Source organism: Salmo salar, chromosome 12 (genome assembly GCF_965601325.2).
Source record: "Salmo salar chromosome 12, fSalSal1, whole genome shotgun sequence".
Lineage (NCBI taxonomy): Eukaryota > Metazoa > Chordata > Actinopteri > Salmoniformes > Salmonidae > Salmo > Salmo salar.
In genome coordinates this window covers 54,343,573-54,370,700 of record NC_138302.1, presented here as the reverse complement: position 1 = coordinate 54,370,700, position 27,128 = coordinate 54,343,573, and the positions used below count along the sequence as shown (strand labels likewise).

The window sequence follows — 27,128 nt, the reverse complement described above, 5'->3', positions numbered from 1 at the left end:
GCCCATGTTGACTCCAATGCTTCCCACAGTTTTACCAAGTTGGCTGGATGTCCTTTGGGTGGTGGACCATTGTTGATACACACGGGAAACCGTTGAGCGTGTAAAACCCAGCAGCGTTGCAGTTCTTGACACACTCAAACCAGTGCGCCTGGCACCTACTACCATACCCTGTTCAAAAGGAATTACATCTTTTGTATTTCCCATTCACCCTCTGAATGGTACATATACACAATCAATTGTTTTAATGTTTAAAAATCCTTATTTAATCTGTATTCTCCCCTTTATCTACACTGATTGAAGTGGATATAACAAGTGACATCAAATAGCACCTTTTTTTCTAAGAGTGTATCTAGAACCTAAAAGGGTTCTTTGGCTGTCCCCACAGGACAACCATTTGAAGAACACTTTTTGGTTCCAGGTAGAACCCTTTTGGGTTCCATAGAGCTTACAGAACTTACTAAATGACTGAGAGTTTGACTGTGTGATATTAGGTTCTCGTGGTCTTCCTGTCTGGGTTGGCGCCCCCCCTTGGGCTGTGCCGTGGCGGAGATCTTTGTGGGCTATACTCGGCCTTGTCCCGGGATGGTATGTTGGTGGTTGGAGATATCCCTCCAGTGGTGTGGAGGCTGTGCTTTGGCAAAGTGGGTGGGGTTATATCCTACCTGTTTGGCCCTGTCCTGGGGTTTCATTGGATGGGGCCACAGTGTCTCCTGACCCCTCCTGTCTCAGCCTCCAGTATTTATGCTGCAGTAGTTTGTGTCGGGGGGCTAGGGTCAGTCTGTCACATCTGGAGTATTTCTCTTGTCTTTTCCGGTGTCCTGTGTGAATTTAAATATGCTCTCTCTAATTCTCTCTTTCTCTTTCTTTCTTACTCTCTCTCGGAGGACCTGAGCCCTAGGACCATGCCTCAGGACTACCTGGCTTGATGACTCCTTGCTGTCCCCAGTTCACCTGGCCGTGCTGCTGCTCCAGTTCCAACTGTTCTGCCTGCAGCTATGGAACTCTGACCTGTTCACCGGACGTGCTACCTGTCCCAGACCTGTTGTCCCAGACCTGCTGGAACCCTGACCTATTCACCGGACGTGCTACCTGTCCCAGACCTGCTGTTTTCAACTCTCTAGAGACAGCAGGAGCGGTAGAGATACTCTCAAAGATCAGCTATGAAAAAGCCAACTGACACTTACTCTTGTGTTACTGACTTGTTGCACCCTCAACAACTACTATGATTATTATTATTTGACAATGCTGGTCATTTATGAACATTTCAACATCTAGGCCATGTGCTGTTATAATCTCCACCCGGCACAGCCAGAAGAGGACTGGCCACCCCTCATAGCCTGGTTCCTCTCTAGGTTTCTTCCTAGGTTTTGGCCTTTCTAGGGAGTTTTTCCTAGCCACCGTGCTTCTACACCTGCATTGCTTGCTGTTTGGGGTTTTAGGCTGGGTTTCTGTACAGCACTTTGAGATATCAGCTGATGTAAGAAGGGCTATATAAATACATTTGATTTGATTTGATTTTGCTTCTTGTGTAAATATCTTCCGTTTGGATTTTAATGATTTGTATGGGTTCTCCTATGGGGACAGCCAAATAACCCTTTTGGAACCCTTTCTTTCTAAGGGTGCAAGGGATCATAGCTTTCACCTGGATTCACCTGGTTAGTCATGGAACGAGCAGGTGTTCCCAAATGTCTTAAGTATAGTCAGTGTATTTTCTGAGGCAGAATACGTGAGCAGTAGTAATAGAACTCTCCTGTAGGTGGAACAGTCTGCACGGGCAAAAATAGCACTGTCATGCAAGTTTCATTTCAACAGAGATTGGCGCAGCGCCATTGAGAAATAAGAACTGAATAACTGTAGAACTCAACTAATTTAATATAATATAATATTTTTCTATTGTATTCTATTGAACAGAGTATAATATATATTATGTTATCAAAAACAAGCATGTTGCCTACTTATCGCTGATCACTTTTAGGCTATAATTTGCTGGCTGTTCTATTCCATTCCAATCTATTCTATTTGGTTATATTCTATTCTACTGCATTTAACTCGAATGAATAGAATGTAGGCTAAAATATATTTTAGTCCATCAAGAACAAGCAATTAGCCTACTTATCAGTGACCATTTGCATGCTGTTCCATTATATTCTATACATTTAAGTGCAGTAGAATAGAAAAAAATACAATAGAATAGGCAATTATCCTAGTAATCCTTTTTCGGAAATAATTTGCAGGTTTCTGCCGGGCACAGAGGGAGCGCCCTATAGGCTTCTCGTCCTTGACGGGAGCCTGTAGCGTCATGCAGAGCATGGGAGGCCACAGCGAGTGGTGTGGTCCATTACAACCCGTGTCACGGAGGCTGAAAGGTAGCGCCTAAAAACGTGCGTATTTATTGGATGCGTGTTGTTGCTAGGGGCGTGGGTTTGTGTCTTAAAATGGGCCTGTCTCCTTACCATAGAAAGTGTAATTCGAGAGAGACATGGCACAAATACTGTCCGAACGAACGGTGAGATGCTCTGGGCACATGCTATGGGAGAAAATTGTGCCGCAGTGAGCAAACCATTTGATCTGATCAGCGTTTTTACTCCGCACCCGGACACCGCTCAACAGAGGAACTGCCCCCCGAGCGGAGTGCTGTGCATAGGGGGCGATGCAATGGGGGCGATGCTCTGATGTGGAGGTCACACTTCCCTGACTTCATTCTGCTTTTCAATCGATAAATAACCGTAATACATGCGCAATAAACAGCTACTGGATCGACTAGCCTACGATTATAGTGGTCACAGCTGCTCACCTGACAGTTGCATGTGATGGGTATTTTGAGTGATTAGAGAGAGACAGGGAATTATCCTTGCCCGACAACCGTGAGTTTTCATCGTAGCAGTTCTACCTACTACGAGTTCTGCAGCCTACACTGTAACCAATTCGATCAGTTGATGAACCAGTCGCAATAAACGAAGGCTTTACCGAAACTGCATATGATAGCAATTAATTACAATTGTAATGTATTAATGCAACATTTCAATTGGCTGTTTGGCTGGCTGGCTTGATTCGTGATAAGATGAGCCGTATTAAATCATGCAGTGGCACCATTGCGACTGTTTTAAGAGTTTGTCTTTATTAATTGCCGTTTTATAAATATGCTAGATATCTCAAGTGAGATTGTTTAAGGGATTGTATAGCTGCCTAACTGCGTCAGTACATGCGAACGTTGCAGGTAGCCTATGCACACCCTCACTGCTGGGGAAGGACCATGAAAGCAGTAGCCTCTGAATGTCACCGATAACTGTCTAAATATTTCCCGGGGATGGATTCCGGGGATGACTCGGGCTCGGACGCGCCACTTGGATCGACATTCTCCTCGGTTCCCAATTTAGACTCTGACACCAACGCGAACATCAGTATCTATGAGAACGGTGGAGAGCGGAATGTCAACAACATGGAAACTGCAGCGCAGAGAGGGGCAAGCGATCCGAGCGCGTACCCCTTATCGGATTACCGGGGACTGGTCCGTCAGAGGTTTATTCGCAGAAGTTTGTGGTTTTCCGACGCGGACGACCAAGCGTTGGACGCGCCAGAATGCGTCAACAGTACTCCAATGCTCAGCGTCCACCTGCGCACCATCGTGGACCGTACCCGCGCGCTCGGACCTCGCGTGGCTTTCCAGGTCCAGGAGAGCTCGAGCACCGAGAGCCAAATGGGGCAGAAGGACAGTGCGACTGAGAGTGTGAGCGCGGATGAAGAGAAGGAGAGGAGCGAGGCCGAGCCAAAACCAGAAGATGCAGCTGCACGGTCGCCTGACACCACCGGGAAAGCGGGGATTGATGAGAACGAGGATGAGAACGAGATAAAAGCCGTGTCCACCTCACCCGGGGGCCGGTTTCTCAAGTTCGACACTGAGATCGGGAGAGGGTCATTCAAGACTGTCTACAAGGGTCTGGACACAGACACCTGGGTAGAAGTTGCTTGGTGTGAACTCCAGGTAATTGAATAGGACTCCTTGGTTTACACTTGAAGTTACTAACTCCAATATCATGTCTAATTGTTTAGAACTAGAAAAATCCATTTGAATCCATTTCTATCCTGATGATAAGTTCTTACACTGCAACGTGAACAGCATAACTATTTTATGAAGCTGTAATAACACCTGCTCTTATGGCTGCCTAAGGTGCCCATATAACACTTTGCACTAAACGTGGCAATTGTTAGCACATTAAGTATGCTGAATTCCTCCCAGACTTTTGTTTTGGGGGGGGGGATGAGGGCCTTGGTCATGAAACCGTACTCTATTATGAGGCCTAAGATACCACTGCACAGACACACTGACAGAAACGATGTGTTGCATTTAAAAGCATTACGGTAGATTGCCACCACTTGAACCGGTGCTAGTTCAGATGAGACAGAGTGGAGGCTGGTAGTACTGATGATGGGACGCCAGTTTTGACGATGGGTTGTCAGGTTTGCACCACCTGTCCCTCCCTCCACCCACAAATGCAAGCAGACCCAGTCACCATTGTGTTTAATACAACTCTGTAATGTACATTTTCAGTGGACTGAACAAAAATACCGTCATCTTTCTGCACGTCGGTTCTGGATTGGGTCCATTTGCAGTCAATCGGAGGTTTCCGTACTGCTGCATAGAGCGTTTCAGGGTGTCGCCAAACGAGCTGAGAGAGGAGTTTAGCGTCAGAGCAGAGACGGGTGAAAGAGAGAGAGACTCGGCTAGTTCACCGAGATGATCTTATACCAGCATTTTAGAAGTTTCACTGATATGTGTATGGATGGATGTGGTCATTTAACAATACACAACCTACTATTTGCACCATGCCTGCCATTAGGTCATGCTATGAATACACTGTTTCAGTGTACAGGTAGGTGAGTCAGAGTCCGTGTTGTGGTTCCAGAACTAAGCCAAGGGAAGGGAGAGAAAGATATTCAGTATTTCAGACACATAGGGGGGCGAGAGTTTTTTTTTGTTATGGAGCTGATGCAGCATTTCTCAGTGTTAGACCCAGGAGCGGAGAGATGGTGTTTTTTAGGAACAGTTTTAGCCTGGAGCCCCCTCATTGTTTAGGTTCCCCTGGGGAAGTCAGGCATGAATATCATACTGTACCTCCAAGACATGCTAACCTCTCATACCGATAACAGGGGAGGTTAGCATTTTTGGGGTGGGTATGATATTTATGCCTCTAACTTTCTCCCTTCTCATTATTCACGGTTCATTCATGATTATCCGTAATCACGGTAGCATCCACATGAATGTAGAAGTGTTTAGAAACATATTCTATTCTTATTTACAATAAAAGTGACAGCAAAATGACACAATACATTATTTACCAATTTGGGCTCCAAATAATCTGAAATGTTATTTTATATTTATTTATTTCACCTTTATTTAACCAGGTAGGCAAGTTGAGAACAAGTTCTCATTTACAACTGCGACCTGGATACATCCAAAACAACCAAAAATACAACCAAAACAAACGGAAAATGCATCCAACAAGTTTGTATAGTCACAGTCTTGATGTAGTCATTGAGTGCTAGGAATATGGGATGAAAATTCAAAACTTTTGACTACTTTAATAGACATAAGTGAATTTGTCCAAATACTTTTGGTTTCCTGAAATGGAGGGACTATATACAAAAAGTGCTGCAATTTCTAAACAGTTGACTCAATATGAATGAAAATACCCTTAAAATAAATCTGACCGTCTGCACTTTAACCTCATAGTCATTGTATAATTTCAAATCCAAAGTGCTGGAGTACAGAGCCAAAACAACAAACAATTTGTCACTGTCCCAATACTTTCTGATCTCACTATATAAAGAGAGATAGAAAAGAGAGCGATACAGAGATACAGAAAGATTAGCCAGATGAATGAGAGAGCAAAATAAGGATGATTGAGTTAAAAATATTTCAAAAGACAGAAGGGATACAGCCATCTGCAGAAATACACAAATGTACACATTCATTTAGTAAATCAACTGATCATATGGATGTGTTTCCCTCTCTCTCTCTGTCACTATCTCTGGGTCAGACAGACTTACCAGCTCCTGATTGTCTCGGATCAGTGGATGATGCAACATGATTCAGGGAAAAACTGCCAGCTGCCAGTGTGTCTGATCAGCTGAGGATACAGTTCTACACACACGCAAACAAACCTTCCACTCCGCGCGTCTCCACATCATGTGGACAGGCCGATAGTACAGCATACTAAACTAAACGACAGCCTATCCCCTGGAGCGTTACTGGGCAGATCTGTCTGGAGAGGCTAAACCTGCTGATGCAAGCGCACCCTTCTGCAGAGAGAGAGACAGAAAGAGAGAGAGAGAGAGAGCGGGAAAAAGGGAGAGGGAAAGAAAGGGAGTGTGCGCCTGTGCGGGTCAGTTGGGGATAAGCAGTGATCGGCTCTGGCTTGCTGTGTATCGGGGACAGGAAAGCTATGCGTCTTATATCATAGCTCATTGCTGTCATGCTGGGTCTCACCCATTCCGTTAGAGCAGAGGGCTAATATAGCTTCTCTGTCTTCTTTCGCAATGACAAAGCTCAGTAAGGCAGGCAGATGCTGTAACTGCCACGCCCTGCCTGGGGGGGAAAAAAAATCCATAAACTGCCACAGGATCCTTAGATAGCTCTGAGCAATTCCCACTCCCCAGTTAACCTCCTTCCAGAATAGGATCCTGAAAAATGTGTTGTATAGGAAACAGTATGGGCAATTAAGGACATGCTTACTAGGCTAGCATCTGTTTATCAACATGTTAGATATATACGGATATACGGCAGCTTAGGTCGCTATGGGCTTTAGGTGAAATACGACTCTGCACCTTCCTCCAATAATCCATGCTGTTGAATGGACATTATGTGAACATTCTTTATTACTGCCATCTGGAAATCTGTAACACTATATGCACACGCTTCCCAGAAGAAAAAGTGTGTGTGTGTCTTTGCCACTCAGTATCTCAGTATTGTTGCATCCCTCTGCGTCCCTTTGACGTTTCTCTCTGATTCTCAGTGGGTATTTGGTTATGTGGACTGTAGCCACAGTATCTCATTGCTGTATGCTGCGGTCCCCTCTTCTCCATCACTGTTTAGTGGTCATTTGGGTCATGTACACAGTACACAGGTGTGTGTATACTGTACATGTGTATACTGTCTGTATACTGTACATAGTGTGAAGAGTTTATATGGGTTTGTATAAGTATGTAGGAGTATGCATCTTGTTACAGACAAGATCTTGGGTTCATCCTTTGTTTTGTGGGTCTCATGATTCAAGGCTGTGACTGAACTGTGTGTGTGTGTGTGTGTGTGTGTGTGTGTGTGTGTGTGTGTGTGTGTGCGCGCGCCCAGGCCGGGGTTGTCTAAGGTTTCTGCCAGACTGTGCTGAGTGGAACAGAGATGTAGAGGATCTTTACTGTCAGCTGTTTCACTATTTAAAGAGAAGAAGAGGGCCAAAATATTGATCCACAGTAAACTCCATCACCCAGAGGCTATATAGCTAAAGACACAGGTGTTCCATTCAGCCTCTCCTCACTACAGCTGTGGAAGGCATCCTCATTCTTAGTGTAGAGTCTATATCTGCTTCACAACCCCTTTGTAACAAAGCAAGACTCTGATCCCACTTCTGGCATCACCACATATCATTCAATTAGACATCTTTACTGAACATCGTGCTTTCATAAGAGGACATCACCTATGACATCATGTCCGGATCACACTGCATGTTTTATACATGGCTGTTACGAGAAGAATGATTCCCACCCCTGCGCTTTCCTCACTCAATATCACACTTGTGTTCAATCCCACTCTTTTCCCTATATTCATTTTGCAGCGGTGGCCGACCGCTGCTAAATCGTTTCCACCGCTCCAAAAGATAAGTCATTTAAAAAAAATATATATATTTCTGCCGAGACACACTTCGGCAATTGAGCCCTTTATCTACTTACCCAGAGTCATATGAACTCGTGGACACCATTTTTATGTCTCTGCCTGCAGTCTGAAGGAAGCTGCTAACTCGCGTTATGGAAACAGCTACCTTTTCCACCGCTGCTGAAAAACAATTCTAGGGGAAAATTCATAGCATTACTCCCAAACATGGCCCACAGGAGTCCTACAGTACATTCATGGGTTTCTAGACCATCCCATAACGGTCGAGACACTGGAATAATCTCCTTGTCTCCCCTTTCTTCTCATAGGACCGTAAGCTGACCAAAGCGGAGCGCCAGAGGTTTAAGGAGGAGGCAGAGATGTTGAAGGGTCTTCAACACCCCAACATTGTGCGTTTCTACGACTTCTGGGAGTCACCGGTCAAAGGGAGGAAGTGCATCGTTCTGGTGACAGAGCTCATGACCTCAGGGACACTAAAAACGTGAGACAAACACAACCAGCAGCATCCTCTCTCCCCATCACACAACACTGCTGAGCTTAACATTAAACAAGGTCAGGTGAAACCTCCTAAACTGTTCTTATGAAATGAAAAACAGTAACTTTCCAAAAGGGGAAATTCCACTGGTGTCAGTGGAAAGTTTTCATTGTATAAATTAGTTCATCCACAGTTTGACAACTTAATTGGGCAAACTAATAGTTGAAGGATAGTTGTTCTTATCAGATGGATTGTAGTGGTCGTGATGATGATGATGATGCCGATGATGACAATTATGATGATGATAATCATGATGCTGCTGATGATGATGGTCAGCTCTTCATCCTTCAGCAGTGGAGGCTCCTCAGAGGAGGAAGGGGAGGACCATCCTCAGTGAATTTTATCAAATCAAAATAGTGAAACATTTTAAAGTTATCCTTTTTAGATACAACTATACAAAATATATCTAAATGTCACCAAATAATTCATTAAAACACACTGTTTTGCTATGAAGGCCTACATTAGCCTCAGCAGCACTCGTAGGGTAGCAGCATGGTGTAGGCAGAGGAAAGCTAGCTTATGTCCTTCTCTGGGTACATTGACTTCAATACAAAACCTAGGAGGCTCATGGTTCTCACCCCCTTCCATAGACTTACACAGTAATTATGACAACTTCTGGAGGATGTTCTCCAACCTATCAGAGCTCCTGCAGCATGAACTGGCATGTTGTCCACCCAATCAAAAGATCAGAGAATTAATCTAGTACTGAAAGCATAAGCTACAGCTAGCTAGCACTTCGGTGCATACCGAGTAGTTGACTTAAAGAGAGAGAAAGATAACAGTTTAACAATTTTGGTCTGGAGAAAGTGAGAGAGAGCTATATTTAGTTGTATTTTTTAAACTTTCACTTTCACTTAGCTGGGAAATACAGCTAGCTAGTTTAGCCTACTCAAATAGAGATGTTATGTTAGCTAGCTGGCTATGGCTATCCGACACTGGAACTCTTTCAAGTCAAGGTAAGCTTTTGATTTTATGATTTTTTTGGTAACCGGGCCCACCGGTGTAACTACTAAACTGCTTTCTGACTGTACCGCATGATTGTAGCGTGTTTACTAACACGTTAGTTCTATTAGTTTTAGTTGACTATGATGTTACAGCAATGTAGGCTGTGTGTAGTGGTTAGCGGTCATAATATGAAGGTTTGGCTTGGAAAGTTTTTTTTTGCCTGGTCACAGACAGCTGATGTGTACTGAAGTCCACAAACAAAGGGAAAAGGTGAGAGGAGGAGAGTGCGTAGATAGTTGAACGAAGGAATTATTTATACAACAAGCAAAGTGATCATGCTGTTTTATATGGCTGCTGTGAAAGTGAACTGTTTGCGTGTGATCAGGGGTGTATTCATTCCGCCGATTCTGTTGAAAAACATTTCTTAAACAGAAAAAAAAGTAACGAAACGGGGACAAACATAACTGAATTTGTCCAATAGAAACTAATTTGCAACTGTTGGATTAATGATTACACCCCAGATCAGCTAGATACAGGCAAGATTGTGCAAGGCGGGATTGAATGTGTCACTGTCTGTCACCTTGATTACTCAAAATTATTTCGACCTGTGCACTTACGCTGTAAACTTTCATTCATTTGATAGGTTGTAGAAACCTCATGATGGGTACAGGGATTTGAGTATTATGCAGTAGCCTAGACCTATCGATGATACATCGAGCTGGGTGAATGGAATATGAATGACAGTCATCCAGTATGCTGTAATAAAAATAAGGCCATGCTCCTAAAAAAAAAGAGAGAATCATCCTCCCTCTTCTTAAATGGCTCTGACCGCCACTGTCCTCCAGGTATCTGAAGCGGTTTAAGGTGATGAAGCCTAAGGTTCTGAGGAGCTGGTGTAGACAGATCCTGAAGGGGCTCCACTTCCTCCACACCAGGGACCCTCCCATCATCCACAGGGACCTGAAGTGTGACAACATCTTCATCACCGGCCCCACCGGCTCCGTCAAGATCGGGGACCTGGGATTGGCTACCCTCAAGAGGGCCTCCTTTGCCAAGAGTGTCATTGGTGAGGAATTACACATGCTCTTTCATGCTCTGCTTGGAAGGGTCGTAAACGCATCATCTGTAAAATGGTATGGAATCTATACTGTAACTATGCACTTAATGGATTGTGACAGTACTTTAGCCTTGACTCCACTTGATCCCTGAAAGGCTGTTTCTGAATTCATTGATCCTCTTTCGGATGGGTATACAGTATGTGAGATAGCTTAGCATGTTTATCATATTTGTGTGTGTCAGTGTGTTAGGGAGAGAACCTTGTTTCTTTCAAGAGGAGCCCTGTAACTCTTGTGACCTTTGATATTTCCTTTTTGCCTTCTCCCCTGACCTCTGTCCTCCCAGGCACCCCAGAGTTTATGGCCCCTGAGATGTATGAGGAGCACTATGACGAGGCGGTGGACGTCTATGCCTTTGGCATGTGTATGTTGGAGATGGCCACCTCAGAATACCCTTACTCCGAGTGCCAGAACGCCGCTCAAATCTACCGCAAAGTCACCAGCGTGAGTTTAGCGAGTCCAGCACAATACTGTCTATCACCCACACAGTGCTGGCGCGTATGTTTTTCCACCAGCACTAAGTCACCCATCTCATCGCCATCGCCAATGTTTACTTACTAGCACGAACAGCAAAGCCATGAAAATCTCTATTCAGTATATAGTTCAAAAGGTTATCACAGTGATGTGAGATGCTACTGCTTACAACAAAAACCTACGAAAGCACAGATACAATCACTCAAATGAGTTAAAGTAAAATACCAAACGAAATGATCAAAATTCTCTCTCTGCTGCTTTAAAAGAAAATAGTTGTTGCAGTGTGCTTTTTGAAGTACAACAACAACCCAGAGGAATGTACAGTGCAGAGGTTTAAAAGGAAGTGAATCATCACATTTTCAGAAATAGTTTGCAGTTCTTTCAACAAGGATAAATAAGATGTTTATGACTTATGGAGAGCATGCCTGTATTTCAAAATGCACCTTATTCCCTACAGTGCACTACTTTTGATTTACTTTTGGTCAAAGGTAGTGCACTGCATAGGGAATAGGGTGCATTTTTGGGACGTAGCCCATTCATTTCTTCACAGGGAGCTTCCTGCCACAACTTTCCTCTCTAGAGTACCGTAACGGCAGCTCATCACTTCTCATTGGAGTGGAGTAGACGACATGTCACCACGGGGAGTCTGTTCTTAATGGGGTGGGACATTTGTTAGCCGTCTTACTCCTGTCGCAAAGAACGAAGGTCACACACTCTGTGTGTTATTTTTGTGACACTGACTCAGTGCAAGACTGTGTGAGAAATGGTATGTGTGGACTCCAGGACCAGTAGCTGTCACACCTGGGGATCCAAATAAACAAATGTGTTTTATATTTGTCTTCAGGAAGATTGTTTTTGTTTTTCTGTCTGTGAGTGTCATTGTGCGAATGTGTAATATATCCCATGACGTTCTTCTTACGTCATACTGTGTGAGATATCACGTAGAATATACTTCCCATCCTGCATATTGTTGTTCTTTGTGTCTGGCATCTCCAGGGGGTGAAGCCTGCCAGCTATGATAAGATCAGTGACCCAGAGATTAAGGAGATCATCGGGGAGTGTATCTGCCATCGGCGGGAAGAGAGGTAAGTGGACCAAGTCAAGTCCATCTGTAAAGTAAAGTATGCCGGTAAAGTACTGAGCAGGTAGAGGGCATTAAATGGTCACAACCAACACATACATACAACACACAGGGGTATATCCATTTAAATTCAGTCACTTATTGGCAGGACCCGAATGCCAAAACATTCAAGAGATAAAGGTGCTGACATCCATGTCATCATTACTGGAAAAGGTAAACGGTTGAGATTGATATAATTTGAAAGCTTACTAACAGGATTGTCAAATTATTTGATCATTTCTTGAAAAAAAAAATGTGTTAATTAAAAGTATGACATGTTTTAATCTTTAATGTCAATTATCAAAAAAGGCGTGAAACTCCTAGTTTTCTTTTCTCCAACCGATGGTGGGCACAAAACCTATGATGATGTAAAGAGAGTCTAAGCTACAACATATGCGAATGTGAAAAGAAATCTGAGTTGAGATAATTGACGTTAAAGGTACGAAATGACAGAATAAAAATATTGAATAATAATAGATTTCAAAAAAGTTGAAAATTGTTTGACAACCCTGTTTTGTAAGCTTTTAAACGATATCAATCTCAACCATTTATCTTTCCAGTGATGAAGACATGGATGTCTCATAGTATTGGTGGGGTATGCAAAATGGGTCAACTTTGAGCACCTCCATCTCCTGAATGTTTAGGCATTCAGGTCCAAAATAATAATTCACATTTCCTGTTGCTGCGGGATTATTGTCCTGCTGAAGCAGACTGGCTCAAATTAAGATCCTACGTCTGCACTGTTGATGTTCCTATGTGTACTGACGTTTCGGATCAGTCATTCTGAGTGACACCATAACCGTTCCACAGCAGCGGCGTTGTGTGTGTGTGAACGTGCATGTGTGTATACTTTACTGTATGTTTGTTGTCTATAGGTACAGCATAAAGGACCTCTTGAACCATGCCTTCTTTGCGGAGGACACAGGCGTGAGGGTGGAGCTGGCCGAGGAGGACGATGGGAAAAAGAGTTCCATCGCCCTGAAGGTGTGGGTGGAGGACCCCAAGAAGCTGAAGGGGAAGTACAAAGACAGTGGTGCCATCGAGTTCACCTTTGACCTGGAGAAAGAGACCCCAGAGGGCGTGGCCCAGGAGATGGTGAGTAGCACAGTAAAGGTCTTCACGGGTCCACCAGACCCGGAATTCCGAGATCTGTCCAGGGCCCAAGCGGGTCGAAGTCCAAAATTTGGACCTTTGTCTCGGATCTAGGTCGGGTCTGATATAATTGCCACACGACCCGGGTATGTGGAATTAAAATTGACTTACCAACTGGACCCGATTGGACCCGTCCTCTAGTAATTTAATCAGTGAGGTGATGAGAAAACTGTGCAAGCTTGTTATCTGTGTCACTCCCATTGCAACTTAAAACATAGCTTATGCCGGCCAGGTCAAGCTGAAACTTGTTCCGGCCGCTCACCTCTCGTACGTATGTTGCTGAGGAGAGAGAGCAGCCTTGGCCTAGGCTGCTGTTGATTGCGAAGATGGAGGCATTTTTCATTGAAGTAAAGCAAACGTTAAGAGGGTAAAGAGTACAATGAAAAGAAGTTGAGAAAGGGAACGGACAGGTTGCTATTCAGGTTTGATGCAATTTTCTAACTTTTTATTTATTTTCGTATTTATTATCTTTATTATCCTTATTATTATTATTATTATTATATATCATGATTATTATTGTAGGCCTATTTATCCTAATCTAAACCAGTTCTTTAAGTATGCAAAAAGTGTTTTGTTTCATTCTGTTGAGACATTTTCGTTGGCTAAATTAAGTTTCAACTGTAGGCTCATCCTAGTGTTCACTGCAATATAACAACCTGTTCATATTTTCCCTATAAACACAGACTTTACTTACTTTTGATAATACCCCTATAAAGATTAGAAACCTTTGTGAAGGTTTGTTGTGGTGTGGCTATTATTAGGCTATAGCTGCAGGCCTATGAAGTTCAGTGAGCACCGACGCTCCCTCGGACGCCGACAGTTGAATTTGACATGACAGTTTAACTTGATATGATTGATATGTGACAAAGAATGTTTTAGGACTACCAATGTTACTCCTATAATCTAACAATATAATGCTTATCTTTAATAAACAAGTATTGATTTAATCATATCGGGTCAGGTAGGAAAGCCACGGATCCATTTCGGAACAAGTCCAACTGTTTGGACCCGTGAAGACGTCTATAGCAGAGCCATATGTAGAGACTCTAAATGGCTGTGGTGAGCAGGGTTCACATTATCATGGCTCAGATCTGTCTTGCAGACACTGTTGTTGTATTTGCACTACCAGTTGCAGGGTATGATATTTATGTTATAGTGAGAAATTATATAACTGTCCCCTAGATACCATTTATTTGATGAGCAGTTTTTTGATTTATGATGAGTAAAATGTAGCATTTTACTTTAATCTAGCCATGTGGCATCCTCATGGAAAGCAACTCTGTCCTCTATATATATATATATATTTGGAGAACAGAAAAAAACAAGCAAAAATGAACCCAGCCATTATCACCTTGGCTGTTGTAAGTTCATTCACCTCAATCGATCTACACTGAACAAAAATATAAACACAACATGTAAAGTGTTGGTCCCATGTTCCATGAGCTGAAATGCAACAAAAAGCTTATTTCTCTGGAATTTTGTGCACAAATTTGTTTATATTCGTGTTAGTGAGCATTTCTCCTTTGCCAAGACAGGTGTGGCATATCAAGAAGCTGATTAAACAGAATGATCATTATACAGGTGCACTTTGTTCTGGGCACAATAATAAGCCACTCTAAAATGTGCAGTTTTGTCACACAACGCAATGCCACAGATGTCTCAAGTTTTCAGGGAGTGCGCAATTGGCATGCTGACTGCATGATTGTCCTCCAGAGCTGTTGCCAGATCATTTTATGTTAATTTCACTACCATAAGCCTCCTCCAACGTCGTTTTAGAGAATTTGGCAGTACGTCCAAACAGCCTCACAACCGCAGACCATGTGTATGGCGTTGTGTGGGGGAGCGGTTTGCTCATGTCAATGTTGTGAACAGAGTGCCCCGTGGTGGTGGTGGGGTTATGGTATGGGCAGGCATAAGCTATGGACAATGAACACAATTGCATTTTATCGATGGCAATTTGAATGCACAGAGATACCGTCACAAGATCCTGAGGCCCATTGCGAGGCCCATTTCTTATAAGGTATCTGTGACCAATAGATGCGTATCTGTATTGCCAGTCATGTGAAATCCATAGATTAGGGCCTAATTAATATATTCCAAATGACTGATCTCCTCATATGAACTGTACCTCAGTAAAATCTTAGAAATTGTTGCATGTTGCGTTTATATTTTTGCTCAGTATACAAACACATAGCCTATTAGCTATACAATTGTAATGTTGTTCCCCTGAAAGGGGGGAAATATGAGAAATGATTCACACTGACACGTAGCATCAGCAACTGTTCAATCAGTTGCAATGTTGAAATGGATAAAATCATCAACTCTTTACATAGATAGTTATTTTCTCAAATTACACAGTGTTCACATTTGTAGTCCTAGGCATTAATAATCAAGCTCCGCACAAACAGACATCAACGGAGCACACAGATGATCGTATTATCACATTCACACGAATTATTACGATATTACTTATGATTCTGTATTGCTATCAGTGATGTAGTGGTAAAAAGGTGAGTAATGGGTAAACTATAAACTCCAGTGGGCGATCGAGATAAGACGAACAACCACAGATATAAATGTAAACGGATGACATTTTTAGAACTGTATTGATTGCATTTTAATGCAGGTCTATAGGGAAGATAGTCCATGTGGAGATGTTCATATTGAAACATATCTTCTTTTTTTTAAGTTCCTAACTTGTTTGATAAGATTAGTACCAATTTTCTTAGGGGACTCCACATGGGGCCATGACTCCAAGTTTGTGACCTACTGTACTAACCCCTCTCTCTGCTTGCTTCCGCTCGCTCTCTCTGTCTCCTCTACTTCCTCCTGAATGCATTGCAGCCTGCCTCAGCCTCACCACTGAGTGCCACATCACCGTCTGTCTCAGTAGCCAGCTCTCTGTAAAGCAAAGTTATTATGAGAACTTAATACCTTATTGTTTGCTCTTGCTGAAGTAGGCTCCATTTAACATTAGCTTCTTACTTCATTCTTCTAGTTGGCTAAGTAATAAGTTTACCTCCATTGTACTCACAGCCTACCATACCCTTGTCTGTACATTATGCCTTGAATGTATTCTTCCACACCCAGAAATCTGCTCATTTTACTCTCTGGTCCGAACGCACTAGACGACCAGTTCTTATAGCCTTTAGCCGTACCCTTATCCTAGTCCTCCTCTGTTCCTCTGGTGATCTAGAGGTTAACCCAGGCCCTGCAGCCCCCAGCACCACTCCCATTCCCCAGGCGCATTTGTTGACTTCTGTAACCATAAAAGCCTTGGTTTCATGCATGTTAACATCAGAAGCCTCCTCCCTAAGTTAGTTTTATTCACTGCTTTAGCACACTCCGCCAACCCTGATGTCCTAGCCGTGTCTGAATCATGGTTTAGGAAGTCCATCAATAATACTGAAATTTCCATCCCTAACTATAACATCTTCCGACAAGATAGAACTGCCAAAGGGGGCGGAGTTGCAATCTACTGCAGAGATAGCCTGCAGAGTTCTGTCATAGTATCCAGGAACGCCCAAACAATTCGAGCTTCTACTTTTAAAAATCCACCTTTCCAGAAACAAGTCTCTCACCGTTGCGCTTGTTATAGACCCCCTTCAGCCCCCAGCTGTGCCCTGGACACCATACTGTATGTGAATTGATTGCCCCCCCCCCCCCCCCCCCCATCTATCTTCAGAGTTTGTACTCTTAGGTGACCTAAACTGGGATATGCTTAACACCCTGGCCGTCCCACAATCTAATCTAGATGCCCTCAATCTCAACCAAATTATTAAGGAACCTACCAGGTACAACCCTAAATCCGTAACTATGGGCACCTTCTTAGATATCATCCTGACCATCTTGCCCTCTAAATACACATCTGCTGTCTTCAACCAGGATTTCAGTGATCATTGCCTGCGTGCGTGATGGGTCTGCGGTCAAACAACCACCCCTCATCACTATCAAACGCTTCCTAAAACACTTCAGCGAGCAGGCCTTTCTAATCGAAATGGCCCAGGTATCCTGTAAGGATATTGACCTCATCCCGTCAGTAGAGGATGCCTGATTGCTCTTTAAAAGTGCTTTCCTCGCCATCTTAAATAAGCATGCCCCGTTCAAAAAATGTAGAACTAAGAAGAGATATAGCCCTTGGTTCATCCCAGACTTGACTGTCCTTGACCAGCACAAAAACATCCTGTGGCGTTCTGCATTAGCATCGAATAGTCCCCGCAATATGCAACTTTTCAGGGAAGTCAGGAACCAATATACTCAGTCAGTTAGGAAAGCTAAGGCTAGCTTTTTCAAACAGAAATTTGCATCCTGTAGCACTAATTCCAAAAAGTTTTGGGACACTGTAAAGTCCATGGAGAATAAGAGCACCTCCTCCCAGCTGCCCACTGCACTGAGGCTAGGAAACACTGTTACCACTGATAAATCTACGATAATCAATCATTTTTAATAATAATTTCTACGGCTGGCCATGCTTTCCACCTGGCTACCCCTACCCCGGCCAACAGCTCAGCACACCCCTGCAGCAACTTGCCCAAGCCCCACCCGCTTCTCCTTCACCCAAATCCAGACAGCTGATGTTCTGAAAGAGCTGAAAAATCTGGATCCCTACAAATCAGCTGGGCTAGACAATCTGGACCCTCTCTTTCTAAAATTATCTGCCAAAATTGTTGCAACCCCTATTACTAGCCTGTTCAACCTCTCTTTCGTATCGTCTGAGATCCCCAAAGATTGGAACGCTGCCGTCGTCATCCCACTATTCAAATGGGGAGATACTCTAGACCCAAATTGTTATAGACCTATATCCATCCTGCCCTGCCTTTCTAAAATCTTCGAAAGCCAAGTTAACAAACAGATCACCGACCATTTTGAATCCCACCGTACCTTCTCCACTATGCAATCTGGTTTCCGAGCTGGTCATGGGTGCACCTCAGCCACGCTCAAGGTCCTAAACGATATCATAACCGCCATCGATAAAAGACAGTACTGTGCAGCCGTCTTCATCAACCTGGCCAAGGCTTTCGACTCTGTCAATCAACACATTCTTATCGGCAGACTCAAAAGCCTTGGTTTCTCAAATGACTGCCTCGCCTGGTTCACCAACTCCTTCTCAGATAGAGTTCAGTGTGTCAAATCGGAGGGCCTGTTGTCCGGAACTCTGGCAGTCTCTATGGGGGTGCCACAGGGTTCAATTCTTGGGTTGACTCTTTTCTCTGTATATATCAATGATGTCACTCTTGCTGCTGGTGATTCTCTGATCCACCTCTATGCAGACGACACCATTCTGTACACATCTGGTCCTTCTTTGGACACTGTGTTAACAAACCTGTTGTATGGCTTCAATGCCATACAACACTCCTTCCGTGGCCTCCAACTGCTTTTAAATGCTAGTAAAACTAAATGCATGCTCTTCAACCGATTGTTGCCTGCACCCACCTGCCCGACTAGCATCACTACTCTGGACGGTTCTGACTTAGAATATGTGGACAACTACAAATACCTAGGTGTCTGGTTAGACTGTAAACTCTCCTTCCAGACTCACATTAAGCATCTCCAATCCAAAATTACATCTAGAATCGGCTTCCTATTTCGCAACAAGGCCTCCGTCACTCATGCTGCCAAACATACCCTCGTAAAAATGACTATCCTACCGATCCTTGACTTCGGCGATGTCATTTACAAAATAGCCTCCAACACTCTACTCAGCACACTGGATGTAGTCTATCACAGTGCCATCCGTTTTGTCACCAAAGCCCCATATACTACCCACCACTGCGACCTGTATGCTCTCGTTGGCTGGCCTCACTACATATTCGTTGCCAAACCCACTGGCCCCAGGTCATCTATAAGTCTTTGCTAGGTAAAGCCCCACCTTATCTCAGCTCACGGGTCACCATAGCAACACCCACCTGTAGCACGCGCTCCAGCAGGCATATTTCACTGGTCATCCACAAAGCCACACTTGCTTTGGCCGCCTTTCCTTCCAGTTCTCTGCTGCCAATGACTGGAACGAATTGCAAAAATCACTGAAGCTGGAGTCTTAAATCTCCCGCTCTAACTTTAAGCATCAGCTGTCAGAGCAGCTTACCGATCACTGTACCTGTACACAGCCAATCTGTAAATAGCACACCCAACTACCTCATCCCCATATTGTTATTTATCCTCTTGCTCTTTTGCATGCCAGTATCTCTACTTGCACATCATCATCATCTGCACATCTATCACTCCAGTGTTAATGCTAAATTGTAATTATTTCGCCTCTATGGCCTATTTATTGCCTTACATCCCTACTCTTCTACATTTGCGCACATTGTTCATAGATTTTTCTTTTGTGTTATTGACTGTACATTTGTTTATGTGTAACTCTGTGTTGTCGTTTTTGTCGCACTGCTTTACTTTATCTTGGCCAGGTCGCAGTTGTAAACAAGAACTTATTCTCAACTGGCCTACCTGGTTAAATAAAGGTGAAATAAAAAATAACAAGTTAGTAGTTTGTTTCTCATTCGTTTCACGTCCTGTGTCGCAAAAGGGCAGAGTTACCCGTTTCAGAGATTGGTGAATGTGCTGCTAAAAAGGCAAATCTGGGGGATGCAGGCGAACATAACTAACAAACCACTGTTCATCATTCCAAGAATATAAGTTTTCTGAGCTTTGATCAATGCTGGGAGCAATATTTAGATGTTGACCCGTAATTGATATTCTTTATTGTGTACAAAATATATATTTTTATTATTATTCTTTTCAAATTAGAAAAGAATGAAACATTACTGTAGTCCGGATCTCAGTGTCCTCATATGTAGTTATGGCCTTGTCTGTACAGACTACATCTCCCAACAAGCCTCTGGGGGTTGGAGCCTGCTGTGCAATTGGCGATAGTCATGTGTTTTTGAGATTACAGTCAGACTGCACAGAATCATTGATCTACAAATAACCTCTAATCCCATTTAAGACGGAATATACTGTGTTCAATAGCGGATAAAATGAAAGTGGAGTGAGTTCCAGGTCGCGTGCCCCAAACAAAACAGTCCACTTGGCTCTACACTCAGAAAGGAAAGGGCTACTTCATTTCTCAAAGGAAAAACATCAACCAATTTCTAATGACTGTTGACATCTAGTGGAAGCCATAGGAACTGCAAGCATATTTCTATTAAAAGGGATTGCCATAGGAAACTAATGGAAAACAGATTGAGCTCCAAAACATTTTTCCCTGGATGGATTGTGCTCGTGGTTTTGCCTGCCAAATCAGTTCTGTTATACTCACAGACATTATTCAAACAGTTTTAGAATCTTCAGAGTGTTTTCTATCCAAATCTACTAATAATATGCATATCGTAGCTTCTGGGCCTGAGTAGCAGGCAGTTTACTTTGGGCACGCTTTTCATCCGGACGTGAAAATACTGCCCCCTAGCCCAAAGAGGATAACAACTCATTATGTGATTAAACTGATCTTCCTCAAACACGCTGAAAGACTTCATATCGTGTTACAGTCCATTCCTGGACAGTAAAAGAACTAATCTCCACAAGCCGGTCCTGATATAATTACCCATCATGTAATCAGTAAATTCTAATTGGTCTTGTAGTCAGGCCAGTATCATCCAGGAAGGTATTGATTTAAACCAGTCAGTCTGGTAGACCCTGCCTAACCCTGTGGCCCATCAGAGAGCTGTGGGCTAAGGAGGGGCAAGCTTTTATCTCGTTGGGTGACTGTGATACAAAGATAGGGACAACTGATGTCCCTAAAGTGCTGTCTGATCAATTCAAATTTCCACGTTAGCTCTTATGAGTCCCTGTTTGATGATAACACCTCTGCTTTGCTGTCCTGTCTACTGTAGATGGAGTCAGGGTTCTTTGTGATAACCTCTGTCCTTCCCTGTTCTGTCCTGTCTGCATTGTCCTGTCTACTGTAGATGGAGTCAGGGTTCTTCGTGATAACCTCTATCCTGCCTGCACTGTCCTGTTCTGTCCAGTCTGCTGTAGGTGAAGTCAGGGCTCCTCCTGGTTTGTTTAGTGATAACAAAGACAATCTACTGAAAGACCCTAAACTGTAGGAAATATTAATATAGAAATGCCTAACGCTCTGAGTTTTCTTGACCAATCACATTGACATTGTCATGTTGTATCACACGGTTGCTAGGCCATTCATCACACACTCCCTTCTAGAAGGTCAGGGTATGAGTCGAGAAACTTGTTTTTTCACTCGAAAGCATGTAATGTCACGATTTCAAAGCAGAAAATATTACAGAGAACTTAATAATCTCACATCTCAGAAAAGATCTGTAATATTGTGCATCTTGTTCATGTAATTCAGGCTATTCTTGGGATGTTGAGCTAGTGCCCAATTGACTCCCATTCACTCCTTGAAGGAGTGCACTCCTTGACCCAGAATGCACTGCACTGCTAATCGAAAAGAACTGGATTAGCATCTCGTCCTTAGAGTATTTCTGAGGATAACCTCTTTACTGTCGGTGGAGTCAGGCTTCTTCCTGGTTTGTTCATGCTGCATTCATAAAAAGTGGGAAACTCTGAAAATACTACTTGTAAATTTAGAGCAACGAGTTGTGTGCATTCACGTGCAAACAAGCTGCAGCAATCATAAAGTAAAAGTACAGATCATGCTCGTAAACAAATTATAGTGGTCAAAAACCATATTAATTGTTTTTTATAAATAATGTTTTTTTTTGTAGCATTTAACCCTCAGAAAATTCTGTTATCGGGGTCATTTTAAGTTTCAAGTTTTATTAGTCGGATGTATGGGATACACATGTTATACACCATCCAACGAAATGCTTACTTGCAGATTCCTTCTTGACAATGCAACAGCAATAAGAAATGATAAAATATAAGAATATGAATAGTAGCATAAGTATAATACAATTTATAGTGTAATATTTACACATGTTTTGGGGAAGAGGGGATTGGTGAGCAAGTTTTTAAACTATGCGGCATTTAGCAATCATAATGGTAGCAGCAGTTGTGATGTGTGTGTTTGTGTAGCATGAATGTACACTGCTCAAAAAATAAAGGGAACACTAAAATAACACATCCTAGATCTGAATGAATGAAATAATCTTATTAAATACTTTTTTCTTTACATAGTTGAATGTGCTGACAACAAAATCACACAAAAATTATGAATAGAAATCCAATTTATCAACCCATGGAGGTCTGGATTTGGAGTCACACTCAAAATTAAAGTGGAAAACCACACTACAGGCTGATCCAACTTTAATGTAATGTCCTTAAAACAAGTCAAAATGAGGCTCAGTAGGGTGTGTGGCCTCCACGTGCCTGTATGACCTCCCTACAACGCCTGGGCATGCTCCTGATGAGGTGGCGGATGGTCTCCTGAGGGATCTCCTCCCAGACCTGGACTAAAGCATCCGCCAACTCCTGGACAGTCTGTGGTGCAACGTGGCGTTGGTGGATGGAGCGAGACATGATGTCCCAGATGTGCTCAATTGGATTCAGGTCTGGGGAACGGGCGGGCCAGTCCATAGCATCAATGCCTTCCTCTTGCAGGAACTGCTGACACACTCCAGCCACATGAGGTCTAGCATTGTCTTGCATTAGGAGGAACCCAGGGCCAACCGCACCAGCATATGGTCTCACAAGGGGTCTGAGGATCTCATCTCGGTACCTAGTGGCAGTCAGGCTACCTCTGGCGAGCACATGGAGGGCTGTGCGGCCCCCCAAAGAAATGCCACCCCACACCATGACTGACCCACCGCCAAACCGGTCATGCTGGAGGATGTTGCAGGCAGCAGAACGTTCTCCACGGCGTCTCCAGACTCTGTCACATGTCCTCTGTGTGAACCTGCTTTCATCTGTGAAGAGCACAGGGCGCCAGTGGCGAATTTGCCAATCTTGGTGTTCTCTGGCAAATGCCAAACGTCCTGCACGGTGTTGGGCTGTAAGCACAACACCCACCTGTGGACGTCGGGCCCTCATACCACCCTCATGGAGTCTGTTTCTGACCGTTTGAGCAGACACATGCACATTTGTGGCCTGCTGGAGGTCATTTTGCAGGGCTCTGGCAGTGCTCCTCCTGCTCCTCCTTGCACAAAGGCGGAGGTAGCGGTCCTGCTGCTGGGTTGTTGCCCTCCTACGGTCTCCTCCACGTCTCCTGGTGTACTGGCCTGTCTCCTGGTAGCGCCTCCATGCTCTGGACACTACGCTGACAGACACAGCAAACCTTCTTGCCACAGCTCGCATTGATGTGCCATCCTGGATGAGCTGCACTACCTGAGCCACTTGTGTGTGTTGTAGACTCCGTCTCATGCTACCACTAGAGTGAAAACACCGCCAGCATTCAAAAGTGACCAAAACATCAGCCAGGAAGCATAGGAACTGAGAAGTGGTCTGTGGTCACCACCTGCAGAACCACTCCTTTATTGGGGGTGTCTTGCTAATTGCCTATAATTTCCACTTGTTGTCTATTCCATTTGCACAACAGCATGTGACATTTATTGTCAATCAGTGTTGCTTCCTAAGTGGACAGTTTGATTTCACAGAAGTGTGATTGACTTGGAGTTACATTGTGTTGTTTAAGTGTTCCCTTTATTTTTTTGAGCAGTGTACATTTGTGTGTGGGGGTGTGTGTGAGTGAGTGCCTGTGTGCTAAGGTGCGGAGAATCAGAGCAGGCGTTCAGTCCCGTTCAAGTGTTCAGCAGTCTGATGGATTGTAGACAGCAACAGGATTAGAGACAGTTTCTATCAGACCTCATGCTCCGATACCATCTGCTCGAACGGTAAGGGAGTGAACAACTCATGGCTGGGGTGTGTGCGGTGTCATTTCCTTAGTATGTGACATCAGAGTTGTGACATCAGCATGTGAGAGAAGTCGGAGAGAGATAGACAAGTTTCCCACTAGTAATTACCAGTTGGAGGGGCATTCAAGTGGATTTTCCCCAGTCGTATGCTGGTATTTACGAGATGTTATGAACGCAGCATTGGTAATAACCTCTCTGTTATAGGTAGATTCAGGCTTCTTCCTGGACAGCGATGTGAAGATCGTAGGAAAATCCATCAAGGATCGAGTGGCTCTCATCAAATGGAGGAGGGAGCGAACCGTCCCTGCAGTCGAGACCCAGACCCAGAACCTGCTACAGGTTTGTGCTTTTTAGGGGTTCACAGCAAAGCTACTGCTATTCTCTGAATTATAATTGTTTTCTTGACATGGTCAAATAACTTAAGCATAGATTGGTAACTTTTTTTCTAATTTGGCACACAGAAACTAGAGGCCATGAGTAACTTGGTCAAAAAGAATGGCACCAATTGGCCTATAGGTGGCGTTTTTACAAGCAGTCTCACTTAAACCTTCATATCGGCCCTGTTTGAGCTAGAGACTTGAATCGTTTTCTGTAGGTCTCTTTCCTCATGCTGAAAAAAATTGCCTCAAGGACCTATAAGGTCCATCAGGATAGATTTTCCTCCATCTTGGACATTTTGGAAAACTTTGAAAAGCGTATTCTCATGTACCATAAGTCCAAATAACACCACATTCGACCATATGTGGGAACTCCTTCAAGACTGTTGGAAAAGCATTCATCATGAAGCTGGTTGAGAGAATGCCAAGAGTGTGCAAAGCTGTCATCAAGGCAAAGGGTGGCTACTTTGAAGAATTTAAAATATATATACATTTTTGGTTACTACATGATTCCATATGTGTTATTTCATAGTTTTGATGTTTTCACTATTACTCTACAATGTAGAAAATAGTAAAAATAAAGAAAAACCCTTGAATGAGTAGGTGTCCAAACTTTTGACTTACTCATATTTATATATAAACTCAATACATTAAGTAATGACTTTAAGAGTGATAACCTGCTGCTTTCAAAGATAACCACCCGAAAGCACTAGAACAAACTTCACTTGCGTCATTCTTGATTTAACAAAAGGAAGATAAGAAAAATAGTTGAGAGTGCTTGCTTTGTTATCCAACTGATCTTTTGTCCTTTCTGTCATCCTCTGAAACCCGTTCATTGCTGTTCCCAGCTATATTTGTCGTTGTTGTTGGTGTTTAAATTGTCCCTTTATTTGGTCACCAAACCTTTCTGAGTCAAGATCACTTTCGGAGTTAAAATGCAAGCTGAGATGTACCACTCAGATATTTATTTAAACATGTAAGCCTATGCAACATTAACCTAATAAAAACAGGTCTGTAGAAATGAGGTTTGGGCAGTAGGCCTAATACATTATTGCAGCATATTGGCTATGCTTGGCCTGCCAATATTGTTCTCCTCGGACCATATTATATTTAAAAACTCAAGCTATGATAACAAAATAGATCAATTGTTGTATACTTGTGAGGCACAAAGAGCATACATTTGAATAATTCTCTTTTTTATTTTACTGGACTGATGGTACCTGAATCTGATGGTAGGTCTCAGCGGAGAGAAGGGAGAGAGCGGCACTGGGTCCGCCTCTCACTGCCCCTGCTCTCTACTTGTCTCCGGTGAGACTGACCAGAGGGGACACCGTCTTCCACCTGACGGCGAAACTTGAGTCGTACCTCATTATTTCTGCCTTAAAATTCATGTTGTTCCTACGGCCAGAGAAAGTTAAATATTCCTTGATTAAAAAATAGACACTACGAGCCGCTAGTAATAAAAACACAGGCCTATCGATATACTTAGCTACTCATTCATTGCAGCTGAGGTGCTGGTTGTACCACGACTGTAAGTGAGAAGCGCGTTTAATGTTTTGTAAAAGTGTTGGAATAAAAACAGTGTTGACAGTTCTGAATAAAAACTTAAACATGAATTCACTCATAAAAACAGCAGCTCTTTGCTGTATTCTTTGACAGTCTCGCTCTAGTCATGATTTCAAAAGTTGTGAAATCTCAGGTAGGCTAGTATCAAACTTTGCTGTGGGTTAGGAAGCTGCAGGCATGGTGATTTAAGCGATCTGATTGGCCTGCGCAGTAGGCACACTTGATTTAGCTTTTCGGGTCTACCGGGTAGGCAGAGTTTGTCCCCTCAGACAAATGAAATGGTTCAAAATGGAGACACTTTGCCTACCTGGCACGAAGTGCACCTACCGCCAAACAGTGCAAGACAAATGTCGTTGGCCTTTCTACAGACATTTTTGGTGATCGACTAGGAATAATTTGAAGATCGAGTGGTTGGTGACCACTGGTCTATCTGAATCAATGTTTCATGTTATTGTTGACCGAATCTGTACATTAAACAACTCTGCTGCAGGTGCCCAGCATGGGGGTACCACGACAGGGGGCGCAACTGGCCCTAGCAGAGCCAGAGGAGGCAGAAGCCGACCAGCCCCTTACCCTGATCTGCAGCCTGCCCGCCCACGCCACCTCGACCACATGTAAGAACCTGACTGCAGCCTCTAAACACAAAGAGAGAGACAGAGGCAAACAACAAACAAACAAACAACAAACAAACACATAGATGAATGTGTATACAAGAAAACTGAGAAACACTTTAAGTAAATGAAACGCACACACACAGGCAGATCACCTTGTCTTGAGGAAGGGCCGATCAGTTCAACGTAATCAAATCAAATCAAATTGTATTTGTCACATGCACCGAATATAACAGCGAATATAATAACCTTATCTTACAGTGAAATGCTTACTTACAAGCCCTTAAACAACAATGCTTTAAGAAGTTAAGAAAAAACAAGTGTTAAGTAAAAAATTGAAAAAAAGAATAAATAATTAAAGAGCAGCAGTAAAATAACAATAGCGAGTCTATATAGAGGGGGTACAGGTACAGAGTCAATGTGCGGGGGCACCAGTTAGTCGAGGTAATTGAGGTAATATGTACATGACAGACAAAGTCTGCTGCCACAGTTTGTATGATGGCAATTTGCATATACTCCAGAATGTTATGAAGAGTGATCAGATGAATTGCAATTAATTGCAAAGTCCCTCTTTGCCATGCA

At 43.3% G+C, this 27,128-nt stretch overlaps 1 protein-coding gene across 1 annotated transcript in view; it reads left to right on the top strand.

The window, feature by feature from the left end:
• The first annotated feature begins 2,308 nt into the window (after positions 1 to 2,308).
• The window catches only part of wnk2 (WNK lysine deficient protein kinase 2), a 66,582-nt gene continuing 41,762 nt past the window's right edge, over positions 2,309 to 27,128 (top strand). The window contains exons 1-8 of the mRNA XM_014131966.3: positions 2,309 to 3,982; positions 8,194 to 8,366; positions 10,211 to 10,431; positions 10,767 to 10,924; positions 11,951 to 12,039; positions 12,950 to 13,169; positions 24,197 to 24,331; positions 26,426 to 26,549. Of these exons, the coding sequence (XP_013987441.3) occupies positions 3,308 to 3,982; positions 8,194 to 8,366; positions 10,211 to 10,431; positions 10,767 to 10,924; positions 11,951 to 12,039; positions 12,950 to 13,169; positions 24,197 to 24,331; positions 26,426 to 26,549 (1,795 nt within the window). The 5' untranslated portion in view covers positions 2,309 to 3,307. The remainder of the gene's footprint in view (positions 3,983 to 8,193; positions 8,367 to 10,210; positions 10,432 to 10,766; positions 10,925 to 11,950; positions 12,040 to 12,949; positions 13,170 to 24,196; positions 24,332 to 26,425; positions 26,550 to 27,128) is intronic.